This window comes from Macaca nemestrina, chromosome 16 (genome assembly GCF_043159975.1).
Source record: "Macaca nemestrina isolate mMacNem1 chromosome 16, mMacNem.hap1, whole genome shotgun sequence".
Lineage (NCBI taxonomy): Eukaryota > Metazoa > Chordata > Mammalia > Primates > Cercopithecidae > Macaca > Macaca nemestrina.
The window spans coordinates 80,850,313-80,874,650 of NC_092140.1; the positions used below are offsets into that span (position 1 = coordinate 80,850,313).

The window sequence follows — 24,338 nt, forward strand, 5'->3', positions numbered from 1 at the left end:
AGTTTTTTGGTGGAGGCTAGGTTTTTCTAAATATAAGATTGTGTCATCTACAACCAAGGATAATTTGATTTTTCCCTTCCCATTTAGATGCCTTTTATTTCTTTCTCTTACCTGTTTGCTCTGGTTAGTACTTCCTGGTACAACTTTTGAAACTAAAGTAAGACCAGGACAACAAATCCCAGCAAGGGACGAACAGCAGGAAAAGGCTGAAGTCCTTTGCAGTAGGGTTATTATGATGGTTTCTACTCCAATTGCCACCCATTTGGTTATATATTTTCAGTTGCAAAATGTTATGGAAGAGAAGTTGATTAACCTATCTTGGATTGGATGTCTTCTCTCTTGAATAAATTGACCTTAGTAAAGGTCAGTGAACATAGCCACAGCCAATTGCTTTCAGAACTAGGAAACAACTCTATGGTTCTGTTTTCTACCTCTTTCTCTTAAAGTCCTTTTTAAAAAGCTCTGGAAAATAATGTAGTCACTAAAAATGTACATTTAATTTAGTAACATATAATTTATGCACAGTATCCCAACATTATCTAAATTGTGATAGGTGAGCTTCCGGTTATTCAAAGATGAGACTTTGGGTTAGGACTTCTCAGTTTTAATCTGTCGTTTACAAGTACTTGCAATGCAGACTCAAGGCAGACATATGAAATGTTGGATCCCCTTGGTCACTGAGTTGGTCAATCAGATTGGATCCATGTATCATGGCATATCCACCCATGACATTTGCTTTCAGCCATGCTGTGTGTAGTCCTTGGAACATGCTTATCTGGAACCTGTACATGTTGAAAAATCATACATTCTGGATGGTTTGGTCCTACTCTTACTTGATCAAGGATGTGCATATAATGTGAGTCTCTGGGATTTTGCCAACCTTTCGGTGCCAGAACCAGTGCCAAGAAAATTGGCCCAGGACTTAGAAAGGTCAAGTAGACAACTTAAGATTTTCTTTACATTGAGTAGAATAAGCTAGGTAGTTCTCTTTGACTATACAATTTGACGATTAGTGGCCAATGCCATTGGGCTTTCTTGTTAAATATTGTTAAATATTTTGTTAAATCTTGTTAAATATTTACTATCTTGTTAAATATTGCTAGCTCTAAGTTAGGAAAAAACCTCCTGGAGTGGTTCAAATGACAATCTAAATATCTAACTCTTTCTTTTTCTTGTTTTGGAATTGCAAGTCTACATATTTGTTTGATTTTACAACACTCTTCTTCCTTCCCTTTATACCAGTGGTCCTCAACCCCTGGGCTGCAGACAGGTACCAGTCCATGGCCTGTTAGGAATGAGGCCACACAACTGGAGATGAATAGCCAGTGAACAAGCATTACTGCCTGAGCAATGCCTCCTGTCAGATCAGCAGCAGCATTAGATTCTCATAGAAGCACAAACCCTGCTGTGAACGGTGCATGCAAAGGATCGAGGTTGCACGCTCCTTATGAGAATCTAAGGCCTGATGATCTGAGGTGGAACAGTTTTATCCCCAAACCATCCCAACCCCCGATTCCACCCCACCTCTGCCCCATCCATGGAAAAACTGTCTTCCATGAAACTGGTCCCTGGTGCCAAAAAGGTTGGGGACCACTGCTCTATACCCTAAATTGTGTTGTAGCTCACTTTTAAAGGCAAATACAGTATGATTAATTTTGGAGGTGTTCTTGATAATTCTTCTAAAGACATCAAAGGCTATCATTGAGAAAAGGTTGACAATTCTTATTCCAGAGTTAGCAGCTTGTATTAGTCCATCATACTGGGAACACAGCCTCTGTCCCTAGATTTATTTGCTGGTAATCAGTTCATGAGAAGTTAGATGTATGCTTCTTTTTGTATGAAATAAAGAAATAATCCACACCAAAAAAAAAAAAATTGCACTCAGAGGAAAATCTTGAGTGAGTTTCTGCTCCTGGTGTGTCTCTACACCTCCCAGGGAAGATTGCCATCCAACTCACACCCATTTACCTCTAAATGAAGCATGAAAGTACAGCCCAAATCATTAGTTCTCTGGTCTCCTCTTCTAAACTTCCACATGCAGCTCTGACATGACTGCATAATTGTGGGAGGATAAAAAGTTTGAAATCAGAGTCCTGGCTTCAAACTTCAGTTTCAATTCATACCAGCTTTGCTACCTTAACTAGTGTCACTTAATCTCACCAGTGTTTAAATTTCCCTTGAGAATTTTCAAAGAAATGCAGAACAATTCATATCTCAGAGATTTGCTGAAACTATTAAATAGAAGCACTATATAAATGAAAGTTATTATCCTGAAGCTTATTGTTATTGTTTTTGCTACTTTTGGGGTTTCTTTGAGCAGGTTTCTGGAAAAGAACAAACAGCCAAAAATGCCATGTGGATTGACTGTGGAATCCATGCCAGAGAATGGATCTCCCCTGCTTTCTGCTTGTGGTTCATAGGCCATGTAAGTATTCACATTCTCTTAACCATATTTCTCAATATGGTGCCCAAGATCACCTGTGTCAGATTCAACTGGGCTGTTTATTAAAATGCATTTTCCTAGGTCACATCATGAAGCTTGGGAATCTACAATTTTCACAAGTTTCCCAGGTGACTTTTATGCATTAATGAGTTGAAGAACATGACTTCAAGCATTTAAATCACCCAAAATATTGTTGGTCTTTTTACATTTCTGCCTGGAGCTAAACAGTGAAAAATGATTAAGAAATAGTATATTGATTATAATATGTTGACCTAAGTAGAGGAAAGGACTGAAGGAATTATCTAAGTTGGGGCCCAATTAATTTATTTCTCTTTTGGTTTTAATTATCCAGACATCTTTTGCCACTTTTACCCTTGGAAATTGAACATAAGCACAACATTACAGAGGTGAAACAGAGTATGTTTTCTCATATGTCATAATAGGGAATTTTGTCCCTGAAGAAGGGTTTTGCATCAAAAAAGTCATATATAAGACAAATCGTATGTTGGAAAGGTAAAAGATATAATGACTATTAACTTCCGTGATAAATGAAAACACTAAAAATTATGCTTCAAATCCTATAAAATGGGCATATATGTTCTCTACATTGATTTCTATAAAGAATCATTGCCACTGGAAAAATAACTCAAAATATGTGTCTTTCTGATAATGATTTTTGTAGTCTTTGCATTCACAGATACATAGTAACAGAATAAATGAGTTAGGAAATTAAGATATTGGCACTTATTAAGTACATCAAGATAAAACTGTTTCTGCCTTTGCTGGACCTTGACAAATGCAACATCTCTATTTGCCTTCATTCACTGTGAATCTTCCATCCTCCATCCCCCATGGATGGGAGCTGCAATCTCCCTGAGTCTACTGGAAATTCCCAAACACCATTGGTACTATCTTGGCCAAAACAGGATGATTCCAACTGATCAGACCCTTAACATAGCCCAGTCACATCATGATCTGGAACCTTCCCCAAGTTAAGTAGTTTGGTTATTTTAGGTAGTGAAGGGAACAGCAGTTAATAAACAGAGAAGGGTTCAAAGTAGGAGAGTAAGAACATTTATTTTCCATTCCATCACTGAACATGAGAAGGGCCAAGAAGAAACTTCCATTCATATTGGCTCTAATTTATATTGGTGAGGTTGTTCCTAATTACTGCCCTTGTGCTCCTGACACCTCTGCCCTCCTATTAGATATCCTACCCTCTACCCAAGCCGCTTGCTGAATCTTTGTAAGATTAAATTATTTAACCCACAAATATTTATAAATTGCCTATGATGTTTCAGATCTGGAAATACAAGGATGAACAAAATATAGCCCAAGGATCTTATAGCTGAGTATTTTGCTCCAACAATGTGAACCTGATTTGTGTAGCCCAAAGAAACATAATCAATAAGGTCTTTCAAAATGGACATTTAAACTCCATTCTCGCCTGCCTAAAACTAATTCAGATCATCTGACTCTCTCAGTGCTTCAAAGCACTGGAGGAGGGAAAGTAAAATAAAATATTTATCTTTCAACAATTGTGAAGGTAGGTTTTATATTCAAAAACTAAAGCATCCAAAGGCAAAGTAAAATCTTAGCTTTTAAGTCTCTCACTCTTTTCTGCAACTCAATAAGGATTTCAAAAATCTTATAGTCTAGTTTCAGCAGAAATCCACTACACTACCCTTTGAGAAGCTTGAGGCCAGTCATTTCTTTCTAAGCTTCTCATTCACATACTCTCAGGAGGCAAATTTAGATCCTTCTCTTTTTGCAAAGGCAGAGCTGAGACCAATTTCTGCATGGCTGCATCACCAAGCCAAAATCCAGCACCGGGGCTGGCACATCGTAGGACTTAGTGAATATATGTTAACCATCACAACTCGCCAAGAACTTTTTCTGCCAAATGGCTTTTCTCACTGCTGACCTCCTGCCAAACCTCTGCCCTAGAAAACTCTCGTCTAATTGCACACAAAGTTAGAGCTCTACCACCTCAGGGCCTTCACAGAATTCTCTCTGTCCCTCCTCACCACGGGTGACACATAACCTAAGGACACTGCTCCCTGGTGGCTCCTTCAAGTAGAGGGGCTGCTCTTTCTTTCACATCACCATGTGCTGAGAGGCCTGGTGGAGTGGATCAGCATTCTCCTGTCTTGACACTACCAATGATTCTTCTCTTCTCAGAAACTTACATAATCTGGCTGTACTCTTATTTTATTGCTATCCTGCACTGACCTTCAGATAATTTCCTGGTACCTGGTTCATGATTCTTTTTTCTCCTCCAACTCTTGCCATCATTCTGAGTGAATTCAAAGTCCATATGTGAGAGTCACCTAACAACGTATCTTCACAGTTCCTTGTTCTCTCTTCCGCTAAACCTCATCTCAACTCCTCTTTAGCAAATTTCTCCTGTAGCCATCCTCTGGATCTCAGAAGTAATGTTTTGCTGTTCCTTAGACCCAGAATATGGCCATGGACAGCAACAAGGAAGGTTAGAAGAAGCCATCTAGCAATATAACTTCTTAATTTCCTGTCTTCTCTCATTTCTCACCCCTACTATGACTGCTTTTTTTCCCCCAACTTTAGTAGATTTGTAGTTCCTACATAGATGTACATCCTTTTAATTTATCAGTCCCTTTCCAGGAATACTTGCTTCACTAACTAATTGGTCCCATCATAAATTCACCCCAACCCTCAATTTCTTGCCCCCTGACCTGCTCTTCAGGAGTTCCAACCCCAAACACTCCACAGAATTAACCATCCTTTTTCTGAGCCACCTTGTACATCTTGCCATTGTTTATTATCATACTTATATCAATAGCATTGAATTGCTGCTTTTCCAACTTATCACTTCTATTAGCTTTTTGAAGGCAGAGACCAGCTCTAAAGTAATTTTTTTGCTCCCCATAACCTGGTATATTGTTTGGTCAACATAATTGGTGCTCAATATCCCCTTGTGGAATTTGAAATTTAAATTAATGTTGCAGGTTTAGGCTGACATACAATTTTGGGTTCCAGAGAGTATCTAAACAGTACCTACTGTTGGGATAAATATTTTATTGTCATTGGCTATGGTTCAAACTATACATACATATATAGAGATTGGAGTAAAAACTGAGACAGATAGCTCTCTGATATATTTGTAATGGTAACATTTTGTTACCATTACATTTTAATAGATGCAAATCATGCTGCATCTATTAAAAGTTTAGGCCATGTTGTAGAAATGACTGTATCTCAGTCCTTACTCACTCCTTCTGTCTGGAGTCCTACCTATTAGATAAAGAAATAGGTAACATTGTTCTGGGCCTAACATTGGTCATCTCTCAGAGCATAACTTTTTGTGGAAAGATTTCCATCCAACCGGACAGAGGTAAAGGTAGGAAGGAAATTTTAAAAGTGAAGCATAAAAAGAAACTCATCATGCTGCATCTATTAAAAGTTTAGGCCATGTTGTAGAAATGAAAATGAGAAATGCTTTATTATTTTGAAAGGAACAGGCTCTCCTAATATTTTTCTAATAATGAATGCTACATGATTACTGAAAAGTGATGCTAACATAAATTTATAAATTTGTAGCATAAAAATATATTTAACTGGTTGCTCAACTATTTAAAACATGGCTTCCCTGGAAACCATCATTCTCAGCAAATTAACACAAGAGCAGAAAACCAAACACCGCATGTTCTCACTCATAAGTGGGAGTTGGACAATGAGAACACATGGACACAGGGAGGGGAACATCACACACCGGGGCCTGTCGGGGGTTGGAGGCTGGGGCGTTAGGGGTTGGGGGCTACATTAGGAGAAATACCTAATGTAGATGACAAGTTGATGGGTGCAGCAAACCACCATGGCACACGTACACCTGTGTAACAAACCTACACGTTCTGCACATGTATCCCAGAGCTTAAAGTATAATAAACAAACAAACAAAACAAAACATGGCTTCCTTCATTCTACAAATTTTGCTTCCTTTTCATTAACCTTTTGTTTCTGACTTACAGTAGATTTTAAAATAACATTTTTCTTTCCTTTCTCTCTGATTTCATAAGTATTTCTTCATGGCAAAGAACTTTAATGTGACTCTTGTGATTGTTCTAGGGAAATATGAATATAATATTTTAAACATTTAAAGGGAAAATAGTAAAGTTTATAAAAGGCTTGTTTTTATTTTGTCAATAATAATAAAAAAGACATTTCTTAACAATGCCATGAGTATACTTTAAGGCAATTTAAATATTTATTGAATTGTAAGCCAAATTAAATATTTAATGTAATTAATTGTGAATTAAATTAAAATACAGCAATGTTGCCACAAATTAAGATTTTAAACCAAAAGCTTTGTCCTAGGTGAAATGATTTGACCAGCTAAAATTTGTCTTTATAGTTCTCCTGCCTGTACATTTTGGCATTTTGGGGTAAATTTCTCAGCCACCAAATTTGGAGGCCATTGGATCACATTGTAATATGTGCCGCTAAGCTGGATGACTCTAAAGTAGAGAGGAACAAGTTTGAGATGATGTCTGTCAGGAATTCATAGCCAGTACCTAGGAGAAGCTACCCCAATTCTAAAGCTAGATGATCAAATGCTTGGGAAACACACTCAATTCTAGCAAAACTTGAGCTCCACAAGTTCTAAGGACAATGTAGCAAATATCAGGTAATCACCTCTGGGGATAAAATATGGTAGGTAGTTTAAGCTCTGATGAACATGAATTACGGAAAAAGGAGCTACACTAGATCTACTTTTTTGTTTCCTTAAATCTTTGTAGTGGGCTCTATGGCTTCAATAAAGAGTTAATATTATTTCTTAAGGAAAATTTAGGAAGTTTATGGTTCGATTTTCTGCCTTCATTAATTAGGAAGACTGCACCATGTGTAAGGCATTTATCACCACTTTGTAGCAGAGTACCCTAAGTTCAGTTCTTTTGAGGAATTAGCACTCTCTGAAAGTTAAATCTGCAAATCTAAACATGCCAAATGACAAACTAAGAAAAAACACACACACACTAAGTTTAGAAGAACTTAAAACAGATCTAATTAAATATTCTTCATTTAATTTGCAGATAACTGAACACTATGGGATAATAGGGGAATATACCAATCTTCTGAGGCATGTGGATTTCTATGTTATGCCAGTGGTTAATGTGGATGGTTATGACTACTCATGGAAAAAGGTAGGAGAAAAGGCAAAGAAGACAAATCATGCTCTCCTTGGAGATATAGGATATATAGGTTGAATTATTCAGAGAAGTTTGGATCTAAGCACAATGGCTTTATTATTACATTTTTAAACTTTTATTGTGGAAAATGTCAAATATATATAAGTTCACATAATTGTGTAGTAAACTTCTATCTACCCATCACAGAGCTTCAACAATAATTAACTCATGGCCAGTCTTGTTTCATCTGAATTCTCTCTACCCACTTCTACCTTACTCATTTTATTTTGAAGTAAATCCTAGGTACCATATCACTTCATCAATAAATATTTCAGTATGCATTTCTAAAAAAAAGAACTCTGAAAAAAATAATTACAGTATAATTATACCTTGAAAATTAACCATTTCTGAATACCATAAAATATTGCCAGTATTTTCAATTGTATCATAACTATTTTTTCTTTTTGAGATGGCGTCTCGCTCTGTTGCCCAGGCTGGAGTGCAGTGGCACGATCTCGGCTCACTGCAACCTCCACCTCCTGTGTTCAAGAGATTTTTCTGACTCAGCTTCCTGAGTAGCTGAGACTACAGGTGCCTGCCACCACACCTGGCTTTTTTTTTTTGTATTTTTAGTAGAGACGGGGTTTCACCATATTGGCCAGGGGGCCTCAAACTCCTGACTTTGTGATCCGCCTGCCTTGGCCTCCCAAAGTGCTGGGATTACAGGCATGAGCCACCTCGCCCGGCCTCATAACTTTTTAAAAAGTATGTTTCTTTGATTCCGGATCCAAATAAGGCTCTTACATTATGATTGGTTTATAGGTCTTTTAATTCTATTTTAATCCACGGACTCCCATTCCATCTTTTGCTCTTTCTGTTTTTTGTTTTTTGTTTTTCCTTGCAATTTATTTGTCAAAGAAAAGAGTTTCCCCTTATCAGGATTTGCTAATTGCATTACCATCTTGTAGTTTAACATACTCTTCGATCTGTATTTTCTGGTTAATCAACATAGTGATTCATGTAAAATTACTCAAGCAATATGAAATACTATGCTTTCTAATTTTTTTTTTTTTTTTTTTTTTTTTTTTTTTTTTTTTTTTTTTGAGACGGAGTCTCGCTCTGCCGCCCAGGCTGGAGTGCAGTGGCCGGATCTCAGCTCACTGCAAGCTCCGCCTCCCGGGTTCACGCCATTCTCCTGCCTCAGCCTCCCGAGTAGCTGGGATTACAGGCGCCCGCCACCTCGCCCGGCTAGTTTTTTGTATTTTTTAGTAGAGACGGGGTTTCACCGTGTCAGCCAGGATGGTCTCGATCTCCTGACCTCGTGATCCGCCCGTCTCGGCCTCCCAAAGTGCTGGGATTACAGGCTTGAGCCACCGCGCCTGGCCTATGCTTTCTAATTTAAAGGGGCACATAGAAACATAACTAGGTATATATAAGTTTAGAAAACCCTATTTGAGTAGCACATATAAATACTAAGAGGAAGAAGATTAGTTGGCGTGATTGGAAACATACGGAATTACACATGAATTATTTCATATAGGAGGTAATTTATGCAGAAGAGATAGACATGGCACAGGAGACTGAGGAAAAAGTCATCTCTGGTGAGAGGAATACTGTAACTGAAAATTTTGTAGGTGGAGGTGGGCAAATGCCAAACTAAGTAATTGAGAATTACCTAGCATAATGCCTAACACAAATTTGGTGTCCAATAAATGGTCATATCTGTAAACTGATAATAAAGTATATTTACACCTTAACCTGAATCACAGTGGAATTCAGTCACCCTTTAGATTTCCAACTTCCCAACTGTTCTTTGTATCATTACCCTATTATTAATTCCCACAGTTTGAGAACTTGATATCCCCAGGGTCTACTGTTGCCACTGAACCACAGGCTTGGGAGTGGTAACAGGCTGGAAGGCTTGGCAGAGGGTTGGTGAGAGTAGGAGAAAAGGGTGCTACATCATCCCAAACTCAGAACTTAAACAAAGTCTGTGCAACTCTTTACATGACCAAACTTTCCTGGTTTGCCCCAATAACCCAATAGGGAATTTGCTTTATATTTAAAAACCAGAGCCAAATCAGTACAATTGAAGAAGTCATCAGATTAGAGGTGTCTTCACATCTCCACCTTTTCTAGCTTTGAAAGAGGAGTGGTGAATTCAACCTAAAGACAGCATTTTAACTTATGACTCAGTGTTGAGTTGAGACACAAAGATATTTTGCTTTTCTTCGAAGGAGCTCAAAATGACCCTGTGCATAAAATTAATGTAAAGGAAACAAGACTAAACAAGAAGGCTAATAAGCAGCCTAGTGGAATGAAATGAAATCTTTATTTTTATCAGTCAAAATTGATCAAATATTACCATTTTGTTTGGTTCAACTAAAATAGTCTGAGTGGATGTGATTGAAACCCGGATAGCAATAGGGGCCATGCAAAGGAATATTACAACGACAGCAATGTGATGAAGCCATGCAAGGTATGGGGTTGAAGGAGAGAAAGGCAACTCTGGTTTCATGGACTTTCACATGCGTGTTTTTCCTTGGGCCCTGAACGTGGCCACCCAGGTTGTCTGTATTTTGTTTATGTAGAATCGAATGTGGAGAAAGAACCGTTCTTTCTATGCGAACAATCGTTGCATCGGAACAGACCTGAACAGGAACTTTGCGTCCAAACACTGGTGTGGTAGGTTGTTGGCTTTATTTCTTGCAATATCTCTTCACTGAAAGGGTGATTGTCACAGAGAAAGGCCCATGAATTCAAATTAAATACAGAGCTAGCCTGTCTGAATCAGGGAATAATTTAAATGATAAACGCTTAGGTAAATGTAATGCTACGAATGTTGGCCAGAGTCAGAAAATCACTTTGGCCTCTCCTCTCTCCTGTTTTCCTATCTTCAAAATAAGAAAGTTGAATCAGTTCTTTAAGATTCCTTCTAGCTTCAAAATTCTAAAATCTGTTATCCTGGAATAATAAAGAAGTGACAGTTAAAGATCCTATTTTAATAAACAAAAACATTCATCATTAGAATATCAAAGACCTGAGATGGGGGGAGGACCTCTCTTTTTTCTTTTTTTTTGAGACAGTCTTGCTCTGTTGACCAGGCTGGAGTGCAGTGGCACAATCTTGGCTTACTGCAGCCTCTGCCTCCTAGGTTCAAGGATTCTCCTGCCTCAGCCTCCCGAGTAGCTGGGACTATAGGCATATGCCACCATGCCTGGCTAATTTTTGTATTTCTTTTTAGTACAGATGGGATTTCAACATGTTGGCCAGTCTAGTCTCAAACTCCTGGCCTCAAGTGATCCGCCCACCTCGGCCTCCCAAAGTGGCTCACAGGAGTGAGTCACTGTGCCTGGCCTGGACCCCTCATTTTTTAATTGCACAAGTAAATGTTTACTTCTATAGTGTTTGAAGACATTTTTTTCACTATTCACTTTCTTAATTTCTTTAATAAATAATATAAAGAAAATATAAAAATAATATTAAAAACAGTATAAAAAGAAGCACAGTGGGAATTTATTATTTCTTAATTTGAGTTAAGGCATTAGATGATGTTGAGTTATGCATTTAAGAACAGTCTGCTTTCAGGAGTTTGAAGATTTTTCAAAGAACTAAAAGTAGAATTACTGTTCGACTCTGCAATCTCATCACTGGGTATATACTCAAAGGAAAATGAATCGATCTACCCGAAAGACACATGCAATGGGATGTTCATTGTAGCACTATTCACAATAGCGAAGACATGGAATCAATCTAGGTGTCTGTCAATGGCGGATTGGATAAAGAAAATGTGGTACATACATACCATGGAATACTACACAGTCATAAAAAAGAACAAAATTATGTCCTTTACAGCAACATGGATGCAGCTGGAAGCCATTGTCCTAAGTAAATTAACACAGTAACAGAAAATCAAATACTGTATCGTCTCACTTATAAGTAAAAGCTAAACACTGGGTATACACACACATAAAGATGGGAACAATAGACACTGGGGACTCAAAAAAGGAGCAGGGAAGGAGAGAGGGGGAAAGGGTTGAAAAAGTACCTACGTGGTACTGTGTTCACTATTTGGTGATGGGTTCAATATAATCCCAAACCTCAGCATCACACAATATATCCATGGAACAAACCTGTACATGTACTCCCTGAACCTGAAAACAAAGAAGTTTGCTTTTAGGAGGGTAGGTGTTACTTCACTCTTTCTTCCCACCCACTCAACATTATTTTTCATAGTACTACATTTCAGAAACAGCTATGAAAGTAAACTAACCTAACAAGGAGTATGCAACATCTGTATTTTTGGGCTCTATGGAGCCCATAAGAGAGAGAAGCTACTGTACCCACAGAAACATCCTCTTCCTCCCAGACCTGGATCCTATACAATCCTATGCACATAATTTTGCCTATTTCCTTTAAAAAATGTAAAATTTCATGATTTTAAACATTTTATCAAAACCCCAGAATACCTATTAAAACCTCACAACATTCAGCCCGGGAAAGCTGATTGCCAAAACAAAAGAAAACCAAACCTCACAACAAAGTACTTACCTTATTTCCTTATTTTTTTCCCTGTCTAGGTTTGAAACTCCATGCGAACAGAAATCAATACCCATTACCTAGTGCAGTGCCTGGCACTAGGAGGGTCCTCATAAAATATTAACTAAATGAGTCCATGAATGAATTAGTTGCTCTAAGAGCTACAGATTTGGTAGGAACTCAGAGGAAGAGGTAGTTCATCCTGACTTAGGTTCCAGGGAATCATTTAGTGGTTTCTCCCTAAGAAACCACTCGTGTCCCCAGAGGCCCAAAGTTGCAGTGGCACTAATAGTGGGCCAGGGGCTCCCAGGAACAGCAGCGATGTAAAAAGAATCTGAATAAATAGAGCTGACAGTTACTCAGTGCTGAGCCACTGACATAGTTCATCTCCCAGATTTCATTATCTACGAATCATAGATGGAGAAACCCAGGCTGAAAACAGTTAAGTCCCTTTCTCAAGGGCACGTAGCAAGTACGCGCAAGTACGTGACAGAGCTGGGATATAAACCCAGGTTATCAGTTCCTTTTTGGAACTTTTTATTTATCTTTGAGCTCTTTTGGTGCTTGATTTTACCTAATACGTTTCTTGGTGAAGTCAGTGTTATTTAATTTGGATAGCCAAGTAGTCAAAATATATTCTGTTATTGTCATCAAGAAATGTCTCAGTCCCCTCTTAGGCATGGTGCTATATTGTTAAGTATCACAAGAGTGAAAAACAGAAACAGAAGCAGCAAGCATATGGGTTTTTAATTTTAAAAAACCCCAAAATAAAAAATAATTGTAAGGAACTCCTTTTATTACCAACTGTTCCAGTATGTATTCTGTATTATGTAAGCAAGACAGTGAGAAAAAAGAATTTAATCTTATCTTTCTCATCCCTACAACTAGAATGTGCCCCTACGATTCTTTATATAAAGGATCTAAAAACCACCTCACTTATTAACAGGAAGTGACATATCAAACCTACTTACTCATTTTATGCTCCTCTGTATTACAATTTTGCGTGTGTGTATTGGAGAGGAGAGTGGAGGGTAGGTTGTAGGGGTGTCTTTGTCTTCTCAGGCTGCTACAACAAAACACCATAGGTTGGGTGGCTTAAACAACAGAAATTTATTTTCTCACCGTTGAGGATTGGAAGTCCAAAATCAAGGTGCCAACAGAGTGAGCTCTTCCCAAGGATTTTCTCATTGGTTTGTAGACAGCTGCCTTCTCTCTGTGCCCTTACATGGCCTTGTCTTTCTACACAAACCTCCCTGGTGTCTCTCTTTATTCCTATAAGGGCACCAGTCACATTGGATTATGACTTCATTTCACCTTATCTCCTTAAAGGCCTTGTCTTTAAATACAGTCACACTGGGGCTTAGGGCTTCAACACAGGAATTTCTGGAGGATGCAATTCAGTTGATAACGGGAGCACATTATGAGAACCTTTGGTCTCAAACTACCTAAGACAGCCCTACACGTTTTCTAAAACACGGAGTTCAACTACAAAGTTTTTGCAACTGGCTTGAATGGAAAATCCTTTACTTCTTTTTCTAGGAGACTATAGTGTTTTTTAAAATTATTTTTTATTATGATAAAATACATGTAATATAAAATTTGCCGTTTTAACCATTTTTAATTGTACAATTCAGTGGCATTAAGTACATTCACAATTACTACTATCTATTCCTAAAATTTTTTGTCACAAAGAGAGATTTTTGCCTATTGTTACCAGTAGGCAATATCTCCTCATCCCTACCTTCTCCCCAGCCCTTGGTAACATCTTATCTACTTTCTGTCTCTATGAATTTGCCTATTATAGATATTTCACAGTGTGCTTGGTTCCATGTCTATAGATGAAATAATGCTTGAACTTGGAGGGATCCAGTGGCCCAAGTTCCTTCGTGGTACAGATGAGGCCCCTGAGGCTGAGATGGATGAAGTAGTTGCCCAAATTAACATGACTGCTTAATGGTAAAGCAGAGTTTCAACCTCAAGTTTCCTGCCTCTTCAAGGCTCTTTCCACTAAATGGCTTGAAATCTCTAGGATGACAGTCATAGAATGAGAATCCGAGGCTGTCCAGGACAGTAGCCACTAACCACATGTGGCTATCCAGTGCTTAAAATTTAGCTTGTCTGAATTGAGACATACACTGAGTGTTAAATACACACTAAAATTTGAAGACCTAGTATGAAAAAAGTAACATAAAATATTTCAACGATAATTTTTATATTGGTTACATTTGAAATGATACTTTGTACATATTTGGTTAAATAAATTATAATATTGAATTAATCTCACATATTTCTTTTTGTGTATGTGTGGCAGGGTCTCGTTCTGTCATCCAGGCTGAAGTGCAGTGGCACGATCTCAGCTCACAGCAACGTCTGCCTCCCAGGTTCAAGTGATTTTTATGCCTCAGCCTCCCAAGTAGCTGGGATTACAGGTGTGCACCACCATGCCTGGCTATTTTTTTTTTTTTTTTTTTTTGTATTTTTGGTGGAGACAGGGCTTCACCATGTTGGCCAGGCTGTTTTCAAACTCCTGATCTCAACTGATCTGCCCGCCTCAGCCTCCCAAAGTGCTGGGATTATAGGCATAAGCCACCGTGCCTGGCCTTTTTATTTTTCTTAAAGTAGTAACTGGAAAATTTAAAGTAAATATGTGACTTGCATTATATTTCTATTAAACAACCCTGGTCTGAGGATTCATATTAGGGCACCACCTCTCTATTCAATGGTTATGTCTTCCCCGACCTCCATATCCAATACATAATCTCTATTCTCTAGAATTATATACCACATAAAAGGGCAGGAATATTCAAAGGTGACCAAACTATGAAAAATGGTTTATCCAATCACCTTATTGGTTAAAAATGAAATACTTCAGAAGACCTAAGATGTTCAGCACATTTCCTCTCAGGGAAACAATTTTTTAACAAATATTAATGTTATGCCTGTATAATAACAGGAAGAAAGCAGAATGAACTTAAATAAGAAAAGCAGGCTCTGTAAGGATAGTAAGTGGCCCATGGAACCCTGAGGCAGGGATGCAGCTGGACTCAGAAACAGAAGGGAACTGGGCCTGGAGCCCTAGAGACGCTCAGTGAATCCTTTCTCTCCCCTTTTCATCTCTGTGATGCACACTGGCTTCCTTCAGGTCTCAGTCCACATGATGATGATGATGATGATGATAAACAGCAACAGTTATGAAATGCATACTACATGCCAGGCACTGTGCAAAGCACTTTGTATGAACTAACTCATTTAATCCTCATTCAATCAGCATTTAATGTGTAATTTTTCCATTTTGCAGATAAGGAAATGGAGATACAGATAGATTTTTAAACATTTACCCAAGGCCATATAGCTAATAAATGGTAAAATCAAGATTTAGAATCCAGTAATTGGGTGCTTAACAATATGCTGTATAGCCTCTTATTTTGAAGAATGGTTATCACCAAGAATATCCAGATTGCATCTCCTAAAATAACAGTATTTACTTCATCAGGCTGCTGTAAGAATAAATTTTTGCCACAAATCCTAGCAGAGTTCCTGACGTATAGCATGTGCTCCACAGGCGTCAGCTGGTAGTATTACTATTTTTAGTGTCTGTTCAAGACAGCAGCTAGACTGAGATGAGACTCTTAGTATTGATTTCAAGTTATCTTTGAAGGGATTCAGATTGGCAAAGCACAAGAGTCAGACCCAATCCTGAGCCCTCAACTGTTTGCAGGAAGGGATAATCTCTTGTGTCAGATGCAGCATGCTGGAGCTTCACCCTTGTGAATTAGGGACAGGGGGAGAAGTATTGGAAGGCAGGGTACCATCTGAAGTGATGCAAATTATAATCTATTAAAGGAACGAATGAACGTTGGTCTGGCAACAAATACCATCATCCCATTTTATTTACTAAACCACTTTAGCAAGTTAAAAGTAGCACTGAAGGCGGACTTACATATTCTGAGTTGTGAAGCGAGGCTTTTCTTTTATGGGCTATATTAATGGTAGCTTTAAAACTACAAATATCAGAAAAACTAAATTTACAGTGGATTAAGGAAAATGGGGTTTATTTTTTCTCACATATCCAGAAGTCTGGAGATAGGGCTGGTATCTCTGAGACTCTCTTAGCCACTTTCTTAAGGTTCGCAAGGGAGACAGGTGCTGGGAATGACTGTTAGAAGGTCAGCTGCGTGAGCAGATAAGTATCTGACTTCAAAAAAAACGTAAACAACACTTAGTGGAAATATGTTCTTTGCAGAGCCCTACCTAATCCATTCATCTAAAAATGTTGCAACATAGATAGGAGAATACGTTGTCTGGAAAACCACAAATTACAGAACTATGTGCATCCCCTCATAATTTCACCTTATCAATTTCACTGCAGAGGAAGGTGCATCCAGTTTCTCATGCTCGGAAACCTACTGTGGACTTTATCCTGAGTCAGAACCAGAAGCGAAGGCGGTGGCTAATTTCTTGAGAAGAAATATCAACCACATTAAAGCATACATCAGCATGCATTCATACTCCCAGCATATAGTGTTTCCATATTCCTATACTCGAAGCAAAAGCAAAGACCACGAGGAATTGGTAAGTGCTACTTAATTATTTTTCTCATTAGCATTTTGGAAATAAAATAACACTTAGTTGAAGAATCAAAAACTGCGAAAATTTTTGTCCTCTAGAAGGCAAATGATAGATGTTTTAAATCATGGTGTGATCCTGTTGAGAGTCACCCTGGGTCAGTGTTCATTAAGGGAATGTAAAGAACATGCCTTACCCTAACAACATGCACTTTATTCTAGCACATGGGCTTCCTAAGAAAATGTCAGACAAATTCCTTGAAGGTTAGGAAGGAACTATTCCACTTGACCTGATCTGTATGTGAAGCCATATAAGCAAGGATGAGTATGGAATCATGCGACAGCTTTGTGGTCACTAGCTTCCTGCAACAGCGAACCACAGATTCAGTCTCAACACAACACTCATTGTTTTGGGATTAGCAGCAGGAATTGTTCATGCCCTGACTTCTCGAACCCTCAAGGTTTTGGTCCCATTAAAGTACCCCCAATTTTAGCACTGAGGCAAGAGTGTTTTTTTGGAACATAATGGACAATACAGGAAGTTCAAAGAGGACTCATACAATTTGATACTCCCTGAGCACTTTTTGGCCCAAGATACTGTATGTTTGGGTTGATGGCAAAAGATGCAAGGATTCTTGAAGGATTGTAGCTAGGCTTCGACAAATCCTCATTGCAGATGCTCTCCAGACAGTGGAAGTGTTACATCAACAGCCCCATTCTTGGGAAGGGACTAATTTTTAGGTAGTAGCTTGTTTCTTAGTGACACATTTTTTTTTCTGGCTCTCTTAACAGAATAAAATATAGTCACATTACAGGAGCTAGCAATTGCTGATGACAAATATAAGATTGTTTGCGTTTTCTGAAAGTAGCCCATTTAGAACATAAACATACTTGATACTTGAGCTTTTTACTTCTCAAGGGAAAACTCTTAAGGAAAGCACCTTTTAAAATATTATCTTTGAAGAAATAAAAGGAAATTTATCATGATTTGGGAAATAGAATTAGTCTAATTATGCTTTTTTTTTTTTTTTTTTTTGCATTACTGTCAGCACACATATATGTTGAGAGCCATTACGTGTAAAATACCTTGTCAATGGATGTTTAAAGAAGCATTAGGTAAAATCTTGCCTTTTAAGAGAATGTGTTATGGTTAGGGAGCTCAACCACTAGCAGATGTTACAAACAGCTGTACTCTAAGGTGACACAGAGTAACTACTAAATAAGTGGCACAGACAGTACAACTCCCAACTAGAATATCAAGGGATGACTTCATTAATGCATTCAGAGGGAAATGCTGAGATAAGTGAGGAGATAAAGTAGTTACTGTCCTTGAGAAATTTACAATCTATTAAGGGGGAAAAAAACCCATAAACAATAAAGTGCTGTTGATGTCAAAGATCAGCTACATTTTAGACAGGCATTGAAAGAGGATTTCTATAGGCAGACAGGGAAGGGAGGACCTTCCAAGCAGAGAAGTGGGTGTTCCCCGTAAGACGATGCAAAAGTGGAGGGTGATACCATCAGAAAGTAGATTAGGTTAGCTTCTGATAAGCTTATGATAAGGGGTGTGACTGTCAGATGAACTTGTATTTCATTCTGTAGACAATGAGGTTCCATTAAAACTTATGTTTTGAACAAAGAGATGGCATAAAATAATATCCACTGATAAATCTCTGAGTTTTTCAAGAAGATGACAGTGTATACCATGATGCTAGTTCCAATTTCAGAAAAGTTCCAGATAAGTGAGAACTTCAGAATAGATTTTTACAAGCTAGAACAAAATGAAGTCAAATGGGGGTCTTAGTTATTGTCCTGCTCCATACCAGAGGCATAATCTTTTTTGATTTGATGAATCTGTGGAAGTCATTAGACATTTTACACAAGAAGAAAATAGAAGTTGTGAGAAGGATAAGAAGTGAATCATGCATGCATTAGGTGTATGTGTGTGTTTAGAGAGGTTGGATTTAAAGTTTGGTGATAATTTTGTTCAGAAATGGAGTACCTCTAAGCCTTTGAAATGTAGTTATACTTCATTTTCCATAATAAATGAATTCCCAAAAAGGCATACGATTTTTTTCTGCAAATTAATATTTCAATATATTGAAATAGTTTATGTTTAAAGCCACCCAATTGTGATTGCCATAAAGTGCACATTTTTAATTTGTTTATCTTATTTATTTGCCTTTTAGATGAATCTAGATTTTCTACATGTACATTTTGATTAAATTAATGTATGATTGTTTTTTGGAAACTTCTACTTGTCATGTTTCAAAGTTGCACATTAACTGAAATTCCATATGTTATTGCTTCCAGTCTCTAGTAGCCAGTGAAGCAGTTCGTGCTATTCAGAAAACCAGTAAAAATATCAGGTATACACATGGCCGTGGCTCAGAAACCTTATGTAAGTATTTTTTCTTATGATCTTAGGGAACTTTGAGCTACTAAAGAAATCTGTGTGATCTGTTTTTCTTTGTGTATTTAATTTTTCCAAATTAAATAGGGTCACATGTAATACAACTGAATTGTAATAATTAGGAACAGAAGCATAATAGCTATGACAATGCTAAACAAAGCTATATTAATAAATGAGTTCCTAAAAAGAAGCCAAAATGCTATTTAAGTAATTATATTTATCGCAATAGAGTAGGAATTACAGAATTGGCATCATAATAGTTGAGTGAAGCAGAAACTAGTTCATAAAACTTTTGTATGATCCCCAGGGCCACCATGGAAGGTTGTGCAGGTTGTACCCTACAGTAATCTAGTGCATACCATTTGCATCAAGTGTTTTTTAGTGTTAGCCTGCCCCCAAGAGTATTAGCTCATAACACATTACAGTTGATTGTCTTTAACATATATTACACATACAAGAGCTTGTGACACTCTTAACAAAAAGTTTTGATTAATTTTTGCTGAAAGATATTTTGTGAGCAACTCCTATCTACACACAGTGGGAGGACACACTGATTTTGCCCTTTTGAAGTTTGAAGGGAGATGGGAAAAGAGGATCAGAAAAATCAACCTGTAACCAGGCATCAGAAAATGACAGCCTGAAGGCCAAATTCAGGTTTTTCCTTTTTTTTTTTTTAATGATTAGAAAAAAAACAAAAAGAGGCAAGGTGTGGTGGCTCATGCCTGTAATACTAGCACTTCCGGAGGCCCAGGTGGGAGGATCGCCTGAGGTCAGGAGTTCGAGACCAGCCTGGCCAACATGGTGAAACCCCATCTCTACTAAAAATACAAAAATTATCTGGGCACGGTGGCGGGCGCCTGTAATGCCAGCTAATCGGTTGGCTAATGCATAAGAATCACTTGAACCTGAGAGGTGGAGGTGGCAGTGAGCCGAGATTGTGCCACTGCACTCTAGCCTGGGTGACAGAGCAAGACTCCATCTCAAAAAAGGTTAAAACTGTATTTAGCATGAACATTAAAATGTGTACACATTTTAGTTAACATGCATTAAACTGCAACAAGTCTTCTGGCAATTGTAGCTTTCATGTGATGCTCCCCAAACTGTACTAGATAGATGCTAAAATTATAAATTAAAATTTTGGGTCAGACTTTGCCATAACCCTGGACTCAATTTAGCACTCAAAAAAAAAAAAAAAAAAAAAAAAAAGAATGTCAGATTATTCAATTAATGGGGTTGGAAAACCTAACAAGTTACCTAGAAAAAAAATTAATTGGATTATTAATATGCCTTTCACCAAAGTAAATTCCAGGTACAGCATATATTTTCATATGAAAACCCCGCATAAACTAAGTTGAAAGCTCAGTAAGGAGAAAAAATTCCTTATGAAAGGAGAAATGAATGAAAGGAGAAAAAAAGGTCTACATGCCAAACAAAACTGATAACATTAATGTTGTTTTTATAAGCAATTGATAAAATGAACCAAGTAGACAAATGAGTAAGGACAATTGATAGGAAATATAAAGATAACCAATAAATATGCCAAACAAAATGTGCAACTAACTGATAATCAAAAAAACATAAATTAAGACAGTTGGATATTATTTTTCACCCATAAAATTATCAGAATTCATAATTCCTATTGATGGTATGGGAAGGGGAAGCGGGCAAATTCATACCCTGCTTGTGGAGGTATAAATTAATTCAGTTCTTTTAATGTCCATTTGGGAACATGTCGTAATTGCAAAAAGTGCAAAGCCTTAGACTAGCAAATCTATTCTAGGGAAAAATATTCTAAAGAGACAAAGCAGCAATTATGTATAAACAAGGGTACTCATTGTAAAATTGTTTATATTAATTAAAAACTGAAAAAAAATCTAAAGGTATCCAAACAAACATTTAAATCAAACAATTCCCAGTTTGTTAATTAATTTGAAAAATCTGTATTTCAGAAATTTCTTTCTTCTTCTTTTAGACCTAGCTCCTGGAGGTGCGGACGATTGGATCTATGATTTGGGCATCAAATATTCGTTTACAATTGAACTTCGAGATACGGGCAAATACGGATTCTTGCTGCCAGAGCGTTACATCAAACCCACTTGTAAAGACGCTTTTGCCGCTGTCTCTAAAATAGCTTGGCATGTCATTAGGAATGTTTAATGCCCTTGATTTTATCATTCTGCTTTCGTATTTTAATTTACTGATTCCAGCAAGACCAAATCATTGTATCAGATTATTTTTAAGTTTTATCCGTAGTTTCGATAAAAGATTTTCCCATACCTTGGTTTTGTCAGAGAACCTAATAAGTGCTACTTTGACATTAAGGCAGACAAGGGTTCATGTCTTTTTACCTTTCAAAAAAAAACTGTAAAAGTCTAGCTACCTACTTTTTCTTTGATTTCCGACGTCTGATTAGCCATCTCAAGCAAGTTTAATAACAAGTTTCATGCTGATCATTGGATCCTACTCAATAAAAGGAAGGGTGGTCAGAAGTACATTAAAGATTTCTGCTCCAAATTTTCAATAAATTTCTGCTTGTGCCTTCAGAAATACAACCATGCATTCCGTTTGCTCCACGGTAATTAGGCGATGGCCCGGGAAGGGGAGGGGTGTCAAAAACGACAAACATAGCCTCTCATTCTAGCTCAGCTGCTCCATAAACACTGTTGAACAAATGAATGAATGGCTCTAGGTACTGTCAACAACAAACGCCGCATTTTGCGCATTTACAACAGCAGTTTATGGCAAGGAATTATGTAATAAAAAGAGAAAACTCACTTAAATTCACTTTTAATTGGGAATTTTAATTCTCCCGGGCTCCCAGTTTCCTCTCCCAGCATCTCTCACAGAGTACGGATTCTATTTCCACGTCCCGCCGCACTCTCACTCCTCGCCTGGGATATTACGCCTAGAGGGCGTGTCCACGGAGGGCGGTGTCTGCGCACTGACGACTAATCAGACGGCCGGAAGCTGCCTGGGCCTGTAGAGGAACAGGGCAAACCTCTGACTTCCGGCGGCGTTTTGAGGCGGTCCTCCTAGCGGCCTGGTAGTGTTTTTGTTGCCTTTTCTTAATCTACAGTCTCTTCGTTGTTTTTCTTCCTACAACCGAGTTTCGCTTGACCCTGGCGAGGCGGCGGGCGGGTTCTGCTTCTGAGCCATCCTGGGGGCCACTCGCTAGCCGAGGGCCGGTTCCCGGGAGCCGCGCGCGCACCGCTTTCTCCTCGTCGTCGTCCTCCTGGGTCCAGGCGCGGGGACAGAGAGTCGCCTCCCCCGCTCCTCGGAGCGGCGGCGGCGGTGGTGCCTCCGGATTGCACTTGCGAAGGGAGCTTGGGGAGGAAGTAAGCGTTCTGTGAATTGGTGTGGGTATCTGGGGAAAGGCATTGGGCGGACCCGGAATGTGGAGGCCCAGTTACCCCCATCTTCGCTTGAGTCACTGGGATTTTGAGCTTTCCTTGAGCATCCCACCCTTAACTCTGCAATAGCCCCGGGTGCTCAGATATAATTTCTCGCTCTGTTTATGATTCTGGCATTTGTCTAAGGGGGATAGGTAGACTCAGACAATAGGCTGTGCCCTTCGTTACCATTTGATGTAAGCACGGGAACCTTTGTGCGGTATTCGTATGTGTGTGCGATGGAAGAGTGCAGCAATTTGCGCTTAAATTTAGATCTTCCTCTATACGCATTCCAGATCTGTTAGAGCAAAACGTCTTACTTGTGATTGGTCTTTTTTTTTTTTTCCTCAGCAGTGATAACGATTTAGGTCCTGGGAATTGAGTGCTACTTTTTCTTCATATGCTTTAGGTAGGTAGTTTTGGCAACTGTCAGAAACGGGGGAAAGTGCAATGAAAGGAGAGAGTCTGGCGGCATTATCTCTCTATAATAGGCTAACGCAATTTATGTGGTTTGAAAATTATACAGAGTTGGTAATACTTGAATTATATTGGTGGGATCTTGTTAATGAAGGGTAGTCTTAAGGTATTTGGTTATACTATGGGGCTTTCAGGTAATTCGAACTACTTTGGGAGTATGAAGTCTAAGATTTTTGGATTTTTAAAGTAGTTTAAAAAGTTTGGAAAATATCTTTACACCTCAGGGTTTCAAAGTCCGCGATACCGTTGGAGAATATTTAATGCAGTTCAGTCTATGGGTATATGGTGCCAGTTAGCGGGGTCTAGTTCTGTAACATTTGAAATTGCTGGCTTTAGTACAATATATTGGAGCTTTTTGTGAATACAATCTATAGGTTTTCAAATAATTTCTATTTTCTTAATGAACTATGTAGATTGTAACAGATGTCAGTTTCAACTAGAGACTAGCAAAGTTGATGCAAGCTTGTAACAATTTGTGGCTTTAAAAATAGTTGCACTGTGAAACTAAGGCTTTCACTGTGTGCATCTGGTAGGATTCAGTTTTATCAAATGTGTGCCTCTTACTGGCTTCCTGATTACTGGTCATTCTAAATGAACATTGCATATTTTGAGATTTGCAAGCTTATATGATTTTCATATTTGTCATATGAATTCAACATACTAAAATCCAGCAAGTGGATGTATCTTAACATCTATACAAATTATTAAAATTGTAATAAGTCATCAGTGTTTATTTATAATATGCATTGGCATTTACATAGAGTAAACACATTGTTTAACTTACATTTACTTAGAGAGTTGATTTTCAGTGGATGTTAGTCTTCCCATCTCCTCATCTCTCCCAACTCCATCTCATATAGAGGTGGAGCTGTTTCTTCAGCTGTTAGTAGTAGTTGAAACATTCACTGCTGTTGATATCCAGAGTCTTTCATTCATTTTTTTTTTTTTTGTATTTTTGTATGTTTGCAGTTCTTTTTAGTTCACTTTAGAGTAGCTACCAGCCTGGGATGTCCTCTGTGCATAGTCTTTTTAACAAATTATTTTTTCTGCGTAGTGCTACAGTGTTGCTTTGCTAATTCCTATGTAGTCAGCTTAGTTCTGTCAGTTGTGTTTGGAATTTTCGTTTGGAATTGTTTTACTATTAAATTTACGGAAGCAATCCGAAAGTTCGTTTTAGAAAGTTCTTTTTAAAAAGTTCTCTCAAACTGCACATCAAATAAACTTAATTTTTTCTTTCTAAAAATAAGAAGTATAAATGTGAAGATATCTTATTTTTAGTATCACCTTTTTAATCTTAGAAATGCAGAATATAGGGATTTATCCTACTAGTTAGTACATTCGTGTGGTTTT

General features: G+C 38.0%; 2 protein-coding genes and 1 long non-coding RNA gene across 16 annotated transcripts in view; 2 read left to right on the forward strand and 1 right to left on the reverse strand.

The window, feature by feature from the left end:
* Positions 1-21,279, forward strand: part of LOC105490665 (carboxypeptidase B2) — a 56,568-nt gene extending 35,289 nt beyond the window's left edge. The window contains exons 6-11 of the mRNA XM_011756511.2: positions 2,321-2,425; positions 7,510-7,620; positions 10,197-10,290; positions 16,514-16,716; positions 19,023-19,110; positions 21,095-21,279. Coding sequence (XP_011754813.2) covers positions 2,321-2,425; positions 7,510-7,620; positions 10,197-10,290; positions 16,514-16,716; positions 19,023-19,110; positions 21,095-21,279 — 786 coding nt within the window. The remainder of the gene's footprint in view (positions 1-2,320; positions 2,426-7,509; positions 7,621-10,196; positions 10,291-16,513; positions 16,717-19,022; positions 19,111-21,094) is intronic.
* LOC105490666 (uncharacterized) lies at positions 9,919-23,906 on the reverse strand. 3 transcript variants are annotated; one of them, XR_011614811.1, is made up of 5 exons: positions 23,773-23,906; positions 13,267-21,582; positions 11,658-11,759; positions 11,411-11,489; positions 9,919-10,569 (listed from the first exon to the last, which is right to left on the reverse strand). It is a non-coding gene; the product is annotated as an uncharacterized lncRNA (long non-coding RNA). The 3 variants fall into 3 exon arrangements; XR_011614812.1 differs by having other exon boundaries at positions 23,779-23,863; XR_011614810.1 differs by lacking the exon at positions 23,773-23,906 and adding an exon at positions 21,898-22,031.
* Positions 22,083-24,338, forward strand: part of LOC105490668 (zinc finger CCCH-type containing 13) — a 98,016-nt gene continuing 95,760 nt past the window's right edge. For 6 of the 12 annotated variants that reach the window (XM_011756513.2, XM_071081345.1, XM_071081346.1 and 3 more), the window contains exons 1-2: positions 22,320-22,457; positions 22,863-22,920. The gene's annotated coding sequence lies outside the window, so the exon portion shown is untranslated. Of the gene's footprint in view, positions 22,166-22,319; positions 22,458-22,862; positions 22,921-24,338 lie in introns of those variants that run through there. The other 6 variants (XM_011756515.3, XM_024795708.2, XM_011756514.3 and 3 more) reach the window with 5 other exon arrangements.